Source organism: Acipenser ruthenus, chromosome 21 (genome assembly GCF_902713425.1).
Source record: "Acipenser ruthenus chromosome 21, fAciRut3.2 maternal haplotype, whole genome shotgun sequence".
NCBI lineage: Eukaryota > Metazoa > Chordata > Actinopteri > Acipenseriformes > Acipenseridae > Acipenser > Acipenser ruthenus.
The window spans coordinates 22,471,426-22,489,778 of record NC_081209.1 but is presented as its reverse complement, the minus strand read 5'-3'; the positions used below and the strand labels follow the sequence as shown (position 1 = coordinate 22,489,778).

The 18,353-nt window shown below is 38.2% G+C and overlaps 1 protein-coding gene across 1 annotated transcript; it reads right to left on the bottom strand.

The window, feature by feature from the left end:
* Positions 1-2,371: 2,371 nt before the first annotated feature.
* Positions 2,372-18,152, bottom strand: LOC117427739 (little elongation complex subunit 2-like). Its single transcript, XM_058995059.1, has 15 exons — positions 17,942-18,152; positions 17,021-17,125; positions 15,642-15,879; positions 15,041-15,160; positions 14,791-14,925; positions 14,287-14,403; positions 13,912-14,071; positions 13,062-13,246; positions 11,465-12,395; positions 10,813-10,982; positions 9,860-9,989; positions 6,967-7,051; positions 6,388-6,438; positions 5,416-5,677; positions 2,372-2,903 (listed from the first exon to the last, which is right to left on the bottom strand). Exons 1-15 carry the CDS (start codon positions 17,953-17,955, stop codon positions 2,712-2,714), a joined length of 2,895 nt encoding a protein of 964 aa, XP_058851042.1. The 5' UTR covers positions 17,956-18,152; the 3' UTR covers positions 2,372-2,711.
* Positions 18,153-18,353: the final 201 nt, after the last annotated feature.

Genomic DNA, 18,353 nt, shown 5'->3' with positions numbered 1-18,353 from the left:
ATCCTCCCACAGTGCTGTTTCGATTTGGGCTGTTACTTCCAGAGCAGGACATTGTTGCTTTATAAACGTATGTCTGGGGACATTGCAGGCAGTGGAATGCAACCTGATACGTTTTTAAACAAGGTTGCATTTAAACATTTATGACCCTGCAGCTAACTCAGAAGTAATATTGCATGGCCACAGGCATTGCGATGTAAGGTTTATGAGTGTGTCTATTAGTCAGGACAACAAAGCGTTTTTTTAAGGTTACTCCCTGTTCTAAAATATCCCTTCAGGTTTTGTATGTAAAGTTAATCTCTTGGGAACTCCCTGTAAACATAATATTTAGTCATTTAGCAGACGTTTTTATCCAAAGCCACTTACAGAGACTTGGGGGTTAACTATGCATCACAACTGCTGCAGAGTCACTTACAATAGGACCTCGGTTTTACGTCTCATCCAAAGGAACACAAGGAGGTTAAGCTCAGGGTCAAACGCAATGAGTCAGTGGCTGAGCTGGGATTGAACCTGGAACCTCCTAGTAACAAGCCCCTTTCTTTAACCACTGGACCTACAAGCCTCCTTGCACAGCTGAGCTGCCCCACCTTGTTTAAGATCTAGGGAATGTACACAGCTCTTCACACCTGTGAGGATGTGTTTTTCACATGCCATTGCCTTGCCAGTTAATTCACTGTTGCCAGAATTGCACTATCGTTCCTCAACTGCACTGTATCATCCCTGAACATTACAGGAATAATGTGGTCACTGAGGACAGATTTCTTAGTGTCAAACCTGATCAAGTCTATATCATACTTTGGGGCTCTTTAGATCTAATCAGTCACCACAGGTGTTTGGGTTATACAGCCTGCCCCCTGGAGATGAGTTTCCTTTGTGTCTAAAGACAACACGAACACATTTAATTTGAGATGCATATCACCATAACTACTACTTACTCAACAGCCATAGCTCATTACTATTCCCCAAGTAGCGAATCATTTATTGAGGAGCATACTGATGTTGATAAACATGAATGCAATCATATGTACACTGGCAATATATAGCTCATGAGCTCCTACCCTACTTAACTGGCTTGTCCAGTGAGGTAGGCATAAGAGCATAGTCCCCAGTAAGTGAGAAGACGACACCATGGGAATGATGCCAAGTTGAGGGTTTGACACAATCAAGATGGTACTCCCTTGCAATCAGGAGTTCTGGAACATGACACACAGATAACCTTAAGGGTTGCACAAATGGTTTACGATTGTAGATTACCAGACTAATGCATTTAAAACTCTGGTATTATTTAACAGTGTCTGTGGTCCTGTTTTTATCATTTTAAAAGTGCCAGTATTTAGATTCACCACCATTAAGATAAATTAGTTCTTCCCAGTATCTGTTCAACAAGTTTTTCCACCACTAAATAGAATCGGAAATGGAAATGTGTCTGTAATAGAAGATCTTGTAAGAAGCAATAATGGGGGACAAGACATCGCCTCTTTCTGTGCAGTATGCAATCAGGCAGTTCTGATTGTCTTTGTTGTGTCTGGTGACCACACTATTTATAATACATCTTCACTGGTAGACTGGACTGATGAACAATATAATGGACAGATACTTGCAGACCTGGCAATGAATGCTTAACCAACACAGTACCCACACAATGTTATACAGTAGTCGTTCTGTACAAGACTAGCTCTGCGACTAGGAAAACTACCTGTTTTACCCCATTTACAACAATACCAACAGAAAGCTGCTTTTTTTGTTTTGTTTTTTTAATAATTAGTCTGTAAAACCTCTATTCATTACAATACTTGAACACAGCCTGTAGTTATTTCTGTGATATACTTGAAAGTCACACATCTGCCAAGTGATAGAGGTTTCTTGGTAACTCCTGATCCACTGAGGCAGAACAGGAGTAAAGCATGTCAGAATGAAATCCCTTCTTTTTTTTTTTAGATGCAGAATTTTATTCAAGAAAGAACTTTTATTTAGAAACTAGATTCCTGCCAGAAACTGCCAGGAAAGCACAAGCTGCTGAACACACATTCCACAAACCACTCCCCCCCCCCCCAAAAGAAAAAAAATCTCTCTGAAGAGAGGAATTCCTCTCAGGTCACTTACAAATAATCTTCAGCAAATAAGATACTCAGAAAAAAAGGGTAAGTGCTGTAACTTGCATAAAATTCAGTTTATACTTAAATCTGTTGTCCTTTACAAAAGTGCCTTTTCCCCATTAAGACTTACCCTTACCAAAAAAGATAATTTGTAGTCAAACTGCCGATGCTCAGACTGCTCAGACATAGTAGACTGGTACAGGGTTTTACCAGGAATGTTGCTGCAAACGGTGTTCTTTTAACTGTGTTTGAAAGTGTCAGGTCCTTTAATAGATAGCTAGAGTCAAGTCTTTTTTATTTAATCATAGGTTAACTGTTTTACAGAACAACTTTTAAAATGTTTACTTTGCATTTATAATTAGTGGCAGTTTTATTTTTAAATCATTCCGTACCAGTGATACAATTATTTATTGTTTACAAATGAAATCATACTGATGGTACTCCTTGTTAAGCCAAAAGAACGTAAGCATTATCCAGCAACAAACAGTACTAAAAAGTCTCTATATACATTTAAACAAAGGGAAATCATAAATATGTTACCCAAGTGGACCTGTTGGAAAAATAAATGTATAAAAATAAATCAGCTTCAGGTTTAGTTTTTGCAGGACAAGATTTGCTCTAGTTGTTCTGCTGCCTCCTTTGTGTCTTCCACTTTACATATCGTTTAATTCTCTTTCCCTTGTTCTTTTTCTTCTTCCCAGCCCCACCTTTGTTCACACCAAGTTGAGCTGGCAACTGACTACTCTTTGTTTCCATGGCAACTGCCTTGCCTTCACAGGAAGTGTACATGTTGCCTCTTGCCACACCTGCCTGGAGGACAAGAACACAGAAAAATTAAATTAAGCAATTAAGACAATTCTCTAAAATATCTGAGCAGTTCAAAAACATTTCAAGTTTTATTCTGCAGTGTCTGCTTAAGGTTTATGAGATCTGCTGTCCTAACATGAAAAGCAGAAGAAGTGAAAGCATCTGCTGCTATAGAATACAGAACTGCTTCTTTAAGACTCGGTTTAACAGGCCAGAAAGGAAAAGCACAAGCTCTGCTCTTGCTTCATCAACTGCAGATTTTTCCCCATTAGTGCCAAACTAAAAAAACAGCCCAGAGCTGCTTTAAAGGCGGGGCTGTTTAGCCATGGAATGGCTGAATGGTGATTCCAAAAAGAGGAGCACTCGCTACAAGAAAAGGAGAAGTCAAGTTATACAAACCAAGTGTATTTTTCTATAGTACGAAGCTTGCAGTTGTGATAGCACAGTTAGGAGTTAAACGGTTAGTTGGCTTTGTTTGAGGAATGTATCATAGTTTCCAGACTGAAGCAGTGTGACTCACTCAAACATAAACTTTATTGTGCATTGGGACCCAGGGAGCTACAGTGCCTGAGCAATCTGATTTTGCAACAAAAAACCCTTACCCGCTTTTCTACTGCTTTAAGCACAGTGAAACAAAATGAGAACTCTTTATTTATTTATTAAGAGGAATAAACTATTTTAACAGTTCACAGCTAATAAGAAACTGCACTAAAAACAAGAACTACAATAGGATTTGTATTGCCCTTGTTTAAAAAAAGGGCCAACAGTGTTATATAAATGACCAACTCTTAACTTGAAATAAACTAGTACTTGAAAAACCTTTAGTAAGTTTTCTTTTTACAAAATACACACATCATCTTCCATAAGTGCGGAATTGCATTTAACCAGCCTTTATTTTACAGACTTTTAAAATGCCCATACTATCAGCATAATAGTGATTTTTTCCCATTGGGAGCTGGGCCGGCACCCTAAAAAAACAATTAAACAATAATAATCGTCACTTGGGAAATTACTTGAGATTATGGAACATATAATTTATGATGGGGAGGGGTATTAAGATAAGAAGGTTTTTTTTTTGTTCCCCTTTGTTCTTCTTGTGGAACGTAGGGATAATATTATTAAGAACTAAACAGCGTTTTTTTTTACACAATCAAAAATTTCAAGCCTTGGCATATCATTTTACTCGGATCTGGTGGTAATAAAAAACAAACATTTTAGAGGTGAAAGGGGATATGATTATATGATTTTTATATCCTGTGCTGTTCCACACCACATTTGCTTGGAACGTAATGGCAAGCAGCTTGTAAAGTGGGTGCACAAAAGGCATAAGTATAGTAATCTACATTCAATAAAAAATTATAGCAGTTAAAGATCGTCTTTTGTTGTGATTTACCACTTTTTGGTTGTAAGACAAGACACAATAGGTCTATTCATGAAACATTTCATCATAGTCTCAGTATGCACATTTCAAGCAATGACTTTATCATGTTTCATGACTTAAATGCCACACCTTGCTAAATTGACACTCAAGTGTGCAACATCAAATCAGATCTTTTTACTGAATGGCTGGAAGTTGACTTTAGCTCTTTCTGCCTTGTAGACTATTTATATGAATGTAGTTTGGATTTCAAGATTGTCAACTGTTGGGTTTTAAAAAACTGGTTTCCAAGACTTGGTTCCACATTAATCATTTAACTCAATTTCTAAAGCCACTGTAATGTATTCTAATCTGAAACATATTTTTAGGGCAAAGCAGTATAATGTGTTATTTATGAAGGAGATGTAGTTAAAAGGGGTGTAGCTGGTTCCTGCACAAATGTGTGCAGCTGGGACGCAGAACAGGAGATGCATTGCTGGACAACCAATTGAGCAGTTAGGTTCACCAGGCGCGGAGCTGATCAGAAGGTCCGGATTGGCTGGGGGGCGTGCCTGGGGAGGCTGAGCAGAGCTCAAAAAGCATATGCGCCACAGTTCAAGGCTGCTGCATGACCACTGCTACACAGACGGGCTTTGAGCGAAAGCTTGCATTTGTTTACATCGAAGAGGACAGCGTCCGCTCCATGGAGAGAACTACTACACTAACCCTTCCACTCCAAGCTGGTGCTCATGAAGGCATTGCCCAGCCGAGACCTTTGAAGAGGCCGCAGTCGCCGTGAGGATGTCGGCACTCAACGAGCTACAGCAGTAGGTTAGTTTAGGGGAGGTTGGTACCCTAGTGTCAGCACTTGTGTTGATTAAATCTGTGCGGCTGTGTGGCGGGTCAACACCTAATGCTCTGTGTCTGCCTCAGTACTGTTCAGTGATGACCCACATATGTAACAAACCCCCGTTACAAGGGGTTATAGTTATTTTTTGTGTACCAGTGCCTAGAAATATAATACTTCTGTTGAAGGATTTTTGCCTTAAAAACTGCATTAGACCATGCATTATAATATGGATCTTTTTCTGTCACATACACACAAAAATAGATATTATAGATATATTTTTACCACACACATAACAAAACATCCCCCACCTCTTGTCCTTGCATGTTGGCTGTGGCTCTGGGAGGGAAGGTGCATGGGACTATCCCGTGTTTCAGGTGATAAGGCAGCGTCAGGGTAGGATCCAGGGGTACCCATGGGACCGAGAGAGGCGACGGTGCTTGAGGCAAGCTGCTGTGAGCTCTATGCAGGTTGTAGGTTGTTCGAGTGGCAGTTTTCCCGTCACAATCTTTAAAGATGGTAACCAAAGGATCTCCAGCTTTGTGGCTCAGCAGGTACTTTCCTTCCTGTAAACTGCAAACACGTGAATCATCAACACCCCAAAATAAATAAATTACACAGCTTATTTTATCATATATGGCTATATGGCGATCTTGAAACAGTTGCAATGTTTAATCTCAAAACTACCGGTAGTGAATGACTTTTATTAATATATATCATTTAGAATTATATGTCCCAACCTGTTTTCCAAGTATTGGATAAAGTGTCTAAGAATGTAAAAAAAAATCTAATCTACCCCCCCCCCAAAAAGGGAAACACTTATTGTATGACATGTTGCAATGGTCTGCCCCTCATATTCAATTGTTATACATGGTATCACTGACATGCACAGTATTCTGTTATTTATGAAAGCTACAACTCTATTGCGTGTTTCAGTAATGATGGGCAAGACGGTAGACAAATCAGTCTTCTCTAAGGATTGCACACCTAATTGATGTTCCATGAGGAGCAGTGTCAACAGTGATAACTAGAGTGTCTTTTCAAAAACAAGTATAAAACAACATGTAGAATCCAGGAGCAAGGTAAAACTTGCCCTTTTCTTTCATGCAATACTACTGAGCATTAAAAACAATTATTTGGAGGAATCAAGGATATTCTGCCATTGTAACTAGATCTAGACATGAACGAACATGCAACTTGATGATAAAACTGTCAAACCAGAAAAAGAGACAACAAAAGATGTGTGTGAAGTTCAAACACTTGTTTAGGATATATTAACTTACCCAATGACCTTTTTTAACAGGTGGTGAAGTATATTAAGTGAATTTACTGGTCTGTGAAGACACAAACATAAAAATAGCACAGTTTAGCCATGAAACACGACAAGAGGTTAATGAAACCATATGCATTCTTGTATAAACCAACACTGCTTCTCTATGCTGTTCCTTATTATGTGGTTGCAACATTATTCTAAATGCTAAAAATGCAAAGGGATTATTATTATTATTATTATTATTATTATTATTATTATTATTATTAAATGCAGTTTAAATCCAGAATGTGTCTAACTTTCAAAATCTACCGTTAAAAAAATATGTATTACTGATTTTTCTACGTGCTAATGACAGAGCCATTGTGTGGACTTTAGTAAAAACTAAAATGGTTACAATTCAAAACAGGTGAGGTCAACACTCCCCAGGCTAAATGCATTGTGCTCCCAAGCACAAAAGCCTGAATGAGTAAAAAGGAGACTAGTGTAATTATAGAAAGTATGATTATGGCATCGTTTTTTAACCTTAATAAATTAAATAAACCATGCCTAACTGTTACAGCCTAGTGGAAACAGGGCCCAGTATACTCACTTGAAGTCAACAAATTTATCAGCTATTCGGTCTGGTGTGAACTCTTCCAGCATAAATAGCTTTGATGTAAAAGCATCTATGTGACCTAAATGAAAAACCAAAAAAAAACAGCAAACGTGACTTCAATAAAAAATTAACTAACAAAGATCAAAGTCTTGAAGACATGTCCATATATACCCTGCATTATTCCATGTCTTTCAGCCTTACACAGTCTTCTGTCCTGGGGCGTGTACATTGCTTGCAATGCAACTTCAACGCCAAAAAGCTTTATTTGGACGGCTGCCTAATGATAGTCAACTACTCCATTATTGAAAAGGAAATGCCACAGCCTAAAGAACTGACTACTATTTGCATAAAAGAAAAAAACGTGTGGTTGTGCAAACAGCACAAACGTGAATTATCGGTTACATGTGACAATTTTAATAATAAACTGGGGCAGATCTTAATATTACAGATCTTGGTAGTACATAGTACAGCCATCCAGGCTTCTTTTTAATAGTAGTATTGGACAGATGTGTAGTCATTTTATCTTCTGAGAAACAACAAATTAAACCGCAATTGGGAAAAAGTTGCCCACAAATCTGACCTATAAGCCTGCTAACGAGGACAAGGTAAGGCAATCTGGTCATGTAAATTGTGCCTATATGTGTGCAGTGTCACTAGTCAGGCTGTGTGGTAGACTTCCATGAGAAAATACAGTTATATCTGTTGTTATAACAGGCTTAAATGTGTTAAACATATTCTGAGTATTCCGTCAATGTTGGCATTCTGCAGCGCCACACCCTCAGGCTCTCGCTGATTAAACATGAATAGCTTTTATTCTATCATTTATCTTTAGACACACACTGTATATTTATTGCTATGCCGCTGCTATGTGCCCAAACATTTCAGTTTTGGAGAATGTGTCGTGGAAAGGGGTTCTAGAAACCCAAAGCTTTATTTATGTTGCAGATGACAAAGCTGGTTGCACAGGTGTGTTGGTTTCTACTTAAACAATCCAAGCTCCACGTTTTCTAAAAAAAGAAGATTTTAAATGGTGACCTCCTCCCATGAAGATAAAGTCCAACATTGAGTAACAATCTTACCTTTCTTTTTGCTTCTTGCATTTTCTCAAAAGACTAAACATTTGACCTTTTGACTTTAACAACAGACACAAGTTAAATATCTGCTTTTAAAGGGACAAGCCTTAACACATCAGCTCTAAGGATTCTGTATCTCCAGTGCTTAGTAGAACACCACCATGTAACATTCTCAGTGTTTACTGGTCATTCTTTCATTGTACTGGGCTATTGTTACAAATTTTGTTTTACATTTTTGTTATTCACATGACCATTAATCAGCTGAGGCATTGGCAGTGCAGGTATTTCATTATCCCACCGTTGGAACTGTCTTTGGAGAAAATAATTCATTTCCCATGTGAACGTTGTATTACTGAATGCTTTTTGTAACCAATGTCATTCCATGGGAAATCAACACGTACACTTTGCTGAAAGCTGCCATGCAGACAGAATTCACCAAGCTATTGAAACATACAAAATATTCCACTCTTAGTACAAACTTGTAAAAACTGGAAACAGATAAGCGTATGGATAATGTGTTTGTTAGGGGAAAAAAAAAGAGAAATGCAACCCTCTTTTTCTTCTACAAATTAAACCATATAGCAGAAGTAAAAAGTCAGATTTACTATGATGATAAATCAGCAAAAAAGTCTCTCCTTGATATTTGATCTGAGATTTAAGTATTTGGATGCCTTTTAAAATAAAATACCTCAAACTCTCTTAGATACAGCGACAGGCAGGTGTGCAAGGAAAACAAATAAAAAATGCAGTAAATCACTATGCAAGCATTAAGTACCTTGGAATGAATGGTGCATTATGTACCTTAGGATTCGCACAGTAGCATATTTTAGCATTTAAAACAAATGGCAGGCGAGTCGGCCAGAAGTTGTCCCACCCCAACCTTTTTCAAGCTTTGAATGCATTTCACACATTAAGCAATAAAATTACTAGAATAAAAGATTCCAAACACATCAAGGAACTCTGCCAAACTGACACAGGCAGAATCTCACAATTTGCTTTTCATTCCTATCAGTAGAAATATGTGGTATATGTGAGATCATGACACTATATCAAAGTGTGGTCTATCATTTATATGGACTGGGATCAAAGCAAGGTTTACTCGACCACACTGAATGGAATTTAAGAATACAACCGTGTAACAAACATTAGACAACAACTCAAACTGCACTTATTGTCTCCATGTTCACAAGTGCCAGCCAGTCAGCAACACAGTTTTTTTTCCAACATCCTGAAAGGGCTAATTTCACGCAGCATTGTTCAAACTAATGGTAGTCATGGCAACATCTAAAACAAGCTAAAAATGTTTCACAGGACCTAGTGGATGAGTCATCTGAGGAAAACGTAATGGTGCATGTTTCTGTACAAATTTAAATGCTTTACTTAATTGCCAATTACACAACTCTCTTGTTTCCTAAAGTAAATGAACATTCCAGGAGAAAGCAAACTTCATGCTTGTTGCAATTCCTGACCTTTTGGTATGTATCAAAGACTGAGGCATATTCAGGACAAGATGTGGTAAGATTTCAGATCTTCCTACTGCTTGGGGGTTGTACACTTTGTTGCCTGAGAGTAATAGTCTGTCTGTCTGGTTGATGGGAGGGCCCCATAATTGGAGACACCCACACCATACAAGGAGAACGGAAATAAGGAAACAGATGGAGGCACAGATAGGCAGAATCTGCTTCATCAAATATTATAAAGCAGTTCTGCTTGCCAAGCCTTTAAACTACCCTGTAACATCAGTGCTATGAAGAGTGTGCAATCAACTTGGGTAGAAGAAAAAAAAGGAATTAACCATAAAGAACATGACGTACCTACAAAGAATACGGTGTTTGATTGTAAAAGTCTTTGAGTCCACATGTGGCAGATCTCACTTTTAGTGAGAGCTTCCACTCCATAGCAGGCCTGATATTCCACCTTGGGTAATACACAAACTGGGATAAACTGAAAAGAAAGCAATTGAAAACAACAATTTGAAAACAATCTGTACTGGGATTAATATAACCCCACCCCTGCCACATTGTTCTGAGTAGTTGGCTACTTTAACTACTAGTATTTATCTTTCTGGAAACCATCTTGCATCCATCAACTTTAATTCCATGATGAATACTTAGTTAAGAACTGCAAGCAATATATTCAGTTTACTGTAAGGAATGGGTATATCTAATACATACCGACGTTAACACATTATGAAAATGGATCAAAAGGAATGAGTTCACCTTAACAAGACCACTGCACTGGCAACAATGGTTACCAACAATGGTGTGGTTACCTGGTAAAACACTATTTAACTGGTTTGAGAAATAAATATTTCTGGGCATGTCAAACTATTCAATAAAGGGGTTACTTTCAATACCTGGTGAGTGAATTATGAGTGAATGTACTCACTTTTACAGTTTTCAAAAGAATACATCTCCTTATTTTGTACTTCAATGCATGTTGTTTTGCTCAATTAAGTGGTGTTGTTTAAGTACTGATGTCCAAAATGTGATTTACTTTTAGTTCCAGGGCTGTATTTGCAGATTTACTCAATGTAAGTTATCAATCTTTGAATAACTCCCAGTTATTAAATGTATCTCCAATTTGATTTTGTATTTATGCATTACAATTGCTCATTGACATTCCATCCCTTTATTAAAACCACAGAAATATTTTGTTATTACAACACATACTGTACACATGAAGTAGAATTAAGGAGAGTAAATGGCACGTGTTAGTTTACCTAAGCTTATTTTGACAGCTTTATCTGGAAAAAACAAACACACACCTTTCTAGCTGAGTGCCTTCTGTATCTGTTCAGTGCTTTATGCACACTGCTCCGGACCATCAGCAGCACATCTGCAAGGCTGAAGAGTTTGTACACAAGGTTCCCCTCATGGGGGGTTTCATAATCTCCTTCTTTATCTTCACTGAGCAGAAGGTCGTCAGGAAGCAACACTATTAAATGATAAAACAACTTTTGAGAGAGTGAACGTCAGAGGTGGCAAAATAAGCAAAGAGAAAGCCTCATCAGGTCTAATTTACAAAATACAATAAAAGAAGGGAGGAAAAAAAAGAATGCAACGGCCACCTAAGAATCAGATTACATGTCCCTCTTAATCTATTTCATTTCATTTTACTCAGTTGTATTTCTTTCCTGCATTCTGTGTACTATGCTTTGCAAGAATGAACTTTTTGACAGTCTATCTTTTCCTGTTTACAGTGCCTGAAGGTCATTTTAGCAGCAGGGAGCCAAGCTGACTGACATTACCAACATAGGTGGCTTTTACTTAAACTCAAGCAAGGACTTCAATGAAAGTTATTGGTAAACCAGTTTCTATGTTAATTTGTTAAAAACCCTCGATTTTGACCCCATTCCCCGTTTTGTAACAAGCCACCATGCCTAACCTTAAAACTTAATTTAAATCAATGACCCCTACCCTTCTTTTGCCATACAGGCTGAAAGCTTCCGGCAGGAGGGTCTGCTGCACCCCCTTGACTGAAGGGCTTCACAATGGGCTCGGGATGGCACTGACGGGCCGTTGCTGATAGATTACCAGGTGTGGCTTTTGCGGAGGCTTGTTCATGTGATGTTTTGGCGTGTGGCTTCAACAGTTTGCGCTGCATTTCAAGGATCTCCCCAAGCTGGTCACATGTATTTAACTTTTTAACCATATGTCTTTTGGCTCTTCTTTTTCCCCCCCTTGTGTTTGGGGAGGTAATCTCCTGACTGCTCTGATGATTTGGTTCAGGGGAAGGAGACCTGGGTGTATCTGGTATTGGATCTGAAACTGATGTCTCCATCTTGGAGGGGGATTTAGAAGAGTTTTTGTCATTTTTTACTGAACTACCGCCATCATCAATTATCAATCGTTCTTCATCGGAATCAATGGAAGAAAGGCTTCCCTCAGGTTCTTGATTTTCTTGCCTTGCAGACATTAACCCTGAGCATGTAGACACCATTTCTGGGCCAGTGTCACTTACATTTTCATCACTGGAAGTCTTAATTGCATTCTCTTCTTCCACTTCATTCATTGAAGAATCTTCCAATTGTGAAACGTCTTCTGAATCAGTCCCGGAGACATCTCCAGAGGTTAACTTCTTTTGGTTGAAGACCTTGCCTGTTACCTTGTGATCTTCTGAAAAGGCATCATTTGAAGTCACGTTAGATGTGCTATCAGGTTGAGAAGGTAAAGACTTGGGTCTTTTGAATTCCGTAGATAAAGCTGCTTTGATTTGACTGCTTTGAGATTTTGGCTTCTTACATAACGATGATGATGATGTTGTTCCAAAAGTCTCCAGATCTGTGACGTCAGTCTCAAAGTCAACATCCACATTATCAAAGGATATAGTTGCTCTTGGGCCACTTTCCTGGAAAATATCAGATTACTTTTTTTTTTAATAAGTAAATGCTTACAATAAATTGAAGGTATAAGGCTTATTGTTTGCAATAGTGCAATCAACAGGTTAATGACCGGAAAGAAAGCACTTTGAAGGGTGAAGACAAATTTCACTCTGCAGGTGAAATGACCAAGGAAGTGTAGGACCTCCTAGAAGCAAGGCTTGCAAACAGGGATTTCTTCAACCAGGCAGAAGCAGATATCCTTTTATAAAGTTAAATGATAAGTTTGCTATGGAAGTGCATGACTGGTAGGATATTTTGCAATTAGCATGGAACTTGGATTTATTACTGATTTTGATAAATCAGTGCAAATAGACTAGTCTTTAAAATGGTATAATTAAGTATATGGTTCAGCCCTAATGGTGTTGGGGACACCAACAGCCTATTATAATCGCCAAACAGGAGGTCAATTTTAATAACAGAGTGAGTGTGCAGACTGCAAGACCTTACCAGTTGAATAGATTACTCTGGGAGATCATTTGCAGTTTGCTACCTACTTATTAAAAGTAGCTAACCCCCAAAAAAGGGAGAGACATGATGATGATGATGATGATGGTGGTATTATTTATATTTAACTTTTCTCACCGTACCCTACCTGACACTGCCCAGTAAAATCCATGCACATGCACACTTACCTTCCAGGGGGCCACATTCTCTTCAGCTTGTTTGTCTAGCATCAAGCCAGAGACAGGCATAAAGGAAATTTTATTCATTAGAAGGTTAAAGGTTTCCTTGTGAAAAATGTGATTCTTCTCCCGCGTTGTCATTTCTTTCTTTGGAAGAGGAGAGTCAATAAAGGCTAGCTTCTTTATGCTGGTACCTGGAGAAAAATACAGAAATGACTACGGGCATTGTGACTCTCATGTTTTCAACATTCAGGTTACAGAAATGATCTAAGAGTCTATTACACATTACTTTCACAGACAGAGAATTAAACCAATATGACAGAGAAATTACATTGCTACAACTGTGCTACAGTCGGTTATCTAGCAGGTAATGTCTGCTGTGTTAGTGCTCAATAGACAAAAGCTAAATACAGATCTTAAGCAATAAAAAATACATAGGTTTGCTGTAACTTGACATGCATTGCATTATACACCTGCCCCAAGCATATGGCCTTTAAAGAAATTAGTTCAGTGGCAAGGTACTTCTCATATTATATCAGAAATAAAAATATTTGCTGGTATCTGTGCACCACCTTGTGGCCAAAAGATACAAATACACCATACTAACTTGCAAAACTTACCTTTGATCAAAACAATCTCCTGCAGTATGTCAATAAAACCGTATGTGATGCATTCTTAAATCAGTTAGAAAACCACTCCCTACCTCCTCTAAACTAGTTTCAATCAGTACTATGATGTCCTTGCCTTTCCGATTGGATATACGCATCTACTGCATTCCAGTCGTCTCAAGAAATCTTTAGTTGTCAAGTCTAAACTGCACTCATTTCACTCTTGCCACTCTGCCTGTGTAGCTTCTTACCTTCTCCAGGGACTGTTTTAATGCAAACTGGAATCTCCCATGAATCTTTGTAGTCTGGTCCATGGTTGTTCAGAAGCGTAAACAATGCTTCACTGGTGATAGACACTTGAGGATTGTACTTCAGTGAAAGCTTTTCAGCATTGGAATCACAACTGATGTCCTTAAAACAAACCAGGAGGGTACATTTTATATTCTGTTGTTCAAATATTGGTCTTACTGTACTAACTAATTATATATATATATTATATATGACACACACACACACGCGCCTTTATGAGGTGAAGTACCGTACTGTACTGTCGGTATGGCCTATCAGTGAATTACACTTTTTTCTCAAACTGTGAAATTAAATAAAGAGGGTCACTGTATACTTACTACATGTACATTACATGCTGCCTTTTCTGGTGGGGCAAGAGACGCAACAACGCTGTAGTCTGTAATCAACTGTACCTGCCCCTCAGAAAACTTTGCCTTGGTCATTCTAACCTCCCCCTGGAAAGAAAAATATAACATTCCCAAACATTAGCGTCCAGATTGCTACACCTCTGTAAGACAACACAAAGGGGCCTACTTAGCATTGTTGTTGTGTACAATGTACCTTGGCAGGTGGAGGCACCAAATAATGGACAACAAGATTCCAGGACTACCATGAAAAGTCACACAAGTCTCTACAGCCCTTTGTTATTGGATTCAACTGTATTACCTTCTTGATATGTGCATCACTTAGAGTACTAAGAACAGAAGACCATTTTAATTTAACTTCAGCTAGTACGAATCTGGTTGCTGTGTGCCAACTTTTTAATGTTGTTGGTGGTCATTAGGTTATTCGTTAATCAGATTCATTTTACCCATTCTGCAAAGAATCAGATAGAAATTTACCAGTGTGAGTAAGGGTTTCTCAAGCTTCAAGGTCAGCTCCGGGTTAAACTTGCCTCCTGTTATGCATGTCATTTCATACATTAGGTAAACTGCAGGGTAAACCATCACCTTCTTAATGCAAGCTCTCAGGTATTCCTGTGAAAGGAATGACAGAACGGTCATGACATGTTTACTTCAATGCTAACTGCCACAAGCACGCTTCACTGCCATTAATGCTAAACACTCTTAACACATAGCATGCAAGCATTACCTCAGTGTAGCGGGCTGCGTCTTCAGAAATGATCTCGTAATCACTTGCACAGAATTTTGCAGCATTTTGCAGAAATTTTTGGAACTCAACAACTTCTTCATTCACAGCTGTTTGTAAATCCTGGAAGAAGATATGGGGGGTGGGGGGTCACTCTGGTCACTAATCATATGAATACAGAAATCATTGTCAGACCTTTGTGAATAGCTCATGAATGTATGGCAGCTCATTAGTTGTGTTTAACATGCTGCTTTGCATACATAAACTTCATTAATTCAATGCAATTGAGGAGGTGGTAAAATTCCACACCTTCCATTTTGCATCCACAAAATCCTTGTTTTCCTCACGGAAATGGGAATAGTAAATAGGACGAGGGCAGAACTGCACACGGTAATCATGTTTTGCATACAGTAAACACTTCGTAAATGAGGCCCTAGGTATCTACACCAGCTACAAATTAAAAAAAAAACATAAAGCTGCGGCCATACAGGCACTTTAGATGCAGGCGATGGCATATTAAATTACATTTCTAGAGTTTTTTTTATGGATATGCAACAATTCAAGGCACATTTACAAAAAAAAAAAGAATGCAGTAAAAAGTTACCTGATGGTTTCTCAACTCGTAGCACTTTTTGTATTTGCAGTTTATAGTCATCAGGCGCAGGTAGGTTTTCTGCTCTCTCTCAGTCAGCCTGGAGAGGCAGGGGAATGGTACTCTAGGCTTCGGGATTGGGTCTGCTGTGGATTTCTCATCTTGCTCCAGTGATGGGGGACATTCAGGTTTCACATTTGTATTTTCTACATTCAGTTGAGCTGGTGTTTCTTCAGATTTTAATGTTGAGCTAAAAAAAAAAAAAAATCACAACGACTCACACCTTGCGCTTTTAAAACAGAGTGCAAGGGGGCTCCCGAGTGGCGCCTCCGAGTGGCGCATCCGGTAAAGGCACTCCACGTGGAGTGCAGGATGCGCCCTATAGCCTGGAGGTCGTCGGTTCGAGTCCAGGATATTCCACTGCCGCCCGTGGACGGGAGCTCCCAGGGCGTGGCACACAATTGGCCGCGCGCCGCCCGGGGGGAGAGGCCTTAGGTCGGCCACCACGCACCAGTGCAAAAAAATATTTAATGTATTCCTCCATTTCACCAAAACATTATAGTTTGATCAACCGTACAGACTAGAAGCAACAGCCATACTGGGTCACTGGATGCTCAAGGATCTTCATACTGATTAACTCAACCCAGTCAATCTTTTAACTATGGAACTGTCAATTTTTCATTCCTCCTACAGTATAAGGGGGGTACCTATAGCGATTGTATTGCTTCCATAAAATATGTACTGAATACCTAGTGTACAAGAGAAATGCTATGGTAGTATAAGTTGACAAGCGTAAATTCATATTCCTATCATTATTATTTAGTTGTATTAGTTGTAGTATTAAAGTATTAAAACGTGACTCTAAACCTGCTTTGAACAGCGACTGTTAAATAAAGCACTGTTTTGCTTAAGTCAGCTGCAGTTCTTTTAATTGGCAGCAATAAGATACCGCAATGCAAGCTTACTTACTGTATATATATATCGCATGCAGCGTCAATTACGTGTACATAAAAGAACGTGGACTTTTATTCACATTATAAAAAACATTACTGTTCTATATTACATTTTTAAAATACACGTGAATGTTTTATTCCATATGGATTACCTGTAAAATAATAGGATTTTCAATCAAATATAAACTAGTAGTTATAGTGACGTCACAAGTATATTATGCAAATTAGTACCATCAAAGGTTCGAGCCTTCCTCGGTAATGTGTTCAGAACCTTCGAAGGTCAACGTTACAGTACAAGAAATGTGTAATCCAGTAACCAGTTGGTATCATTTAAGAGTGTACGCACTGACACACTCTTATCAGCTGCTAGGATGAAAAGAAGAACCAAATAGGATGCACATAAAAATAAAATACAATAAACAGTCATAATTGAAATACCTGTGTGCCATCAGCCAGAGATCTTTAAGAGATGGAGCCAGCGAGTACTTTTCATACATGTCTCGCGAGAAAAATACTGTGCTGCCATTCTTAGGGGCAGTATCCCTGTTGAAAACAAAATAAAAATACTTGAACGTTAATAAAATTCAATAAAATAAAAATAAAACAATATATAGACAATATTGTGTACAGTATACACACATATGTAGAGTTAACCCAGGACTGGGGGATGGACCATGAGGTCTCAGACTTAGTGCTATATACCTGAACAGTCCAGGAAGACACTGCTCATGCAACGAATAACAAACTATTGGGGTTTTAATGTGGACGTTTCCTTTAAATGGATTTATGTGAGCACGTAGACTGCTGAGAATATACAGTGAAGGCGCAATACCTGAGAGCTTGCAATCTTGAATGTACTAAAAACGTACGCCCAGAAATGCAGTAATAATAACATTAAAACTGCTTGAAAGTACAGTGGGCTACTTTATTAAATGTAATTTAATTATTATTATTATTATTATTTTTTTTTACGCCCTGCCCAGTTTATTTCGATTTCCACAATTGGGACAGAAGCAACTTAATATACACTTATCTTTTAACTATTTTTGTTGGTCGATATTACGGTTAGAAGTTTAAAACTTTATATATACACACAACTATATATATATATATACACACACACACATATACATACACATATTATTATTATGCTTCACATATTTATGTTGTTCATCAAAAACGTTTTATTATGTACTACTATAAGGAAATGATAAACCATTTCCATATTTTTGTATTTAGCAACTGTAATCATTACATTAGTTTATTCACCAGATGAAGCACATGTTGTTAAACTTTAAGCAACTGTACAATTTAAATTAAATATCGTATGGTACCGGTACATAAAATATGAATCCTTACCACGTTAATGCCATTTCAAAAATATCAAATCAACAAACAGTTACGTTTTAAGTGACGTAAGAAAAAATAGCAATCGAATAGCTTGAATTCAAGTCCATACTGTCGTTGGCTGCACTGTTTACAATTGCATTGCCCTGAGGTGGATTCTGCGTGTCACAGAAAAAATTCTTCCCCTGGAAACGCGAATCTAAAAGTATGTGGCCCACGAGGAAAGGATTTCCACCTGATTCATATGACAGTGACAGAGCACTGTAAAAGCAAAACTTTTTTTTTTTTTTTTTTTTTTTTAAACAAATACTATTTACAATAATATAGTTTCAGAGCCTAAACAGGAGTAACGAGAACCATATATTGCATGCGAATTGAGGATCAGACTCAATTTCTGCAATGGTTCTGGCTCATTCTTGAATTT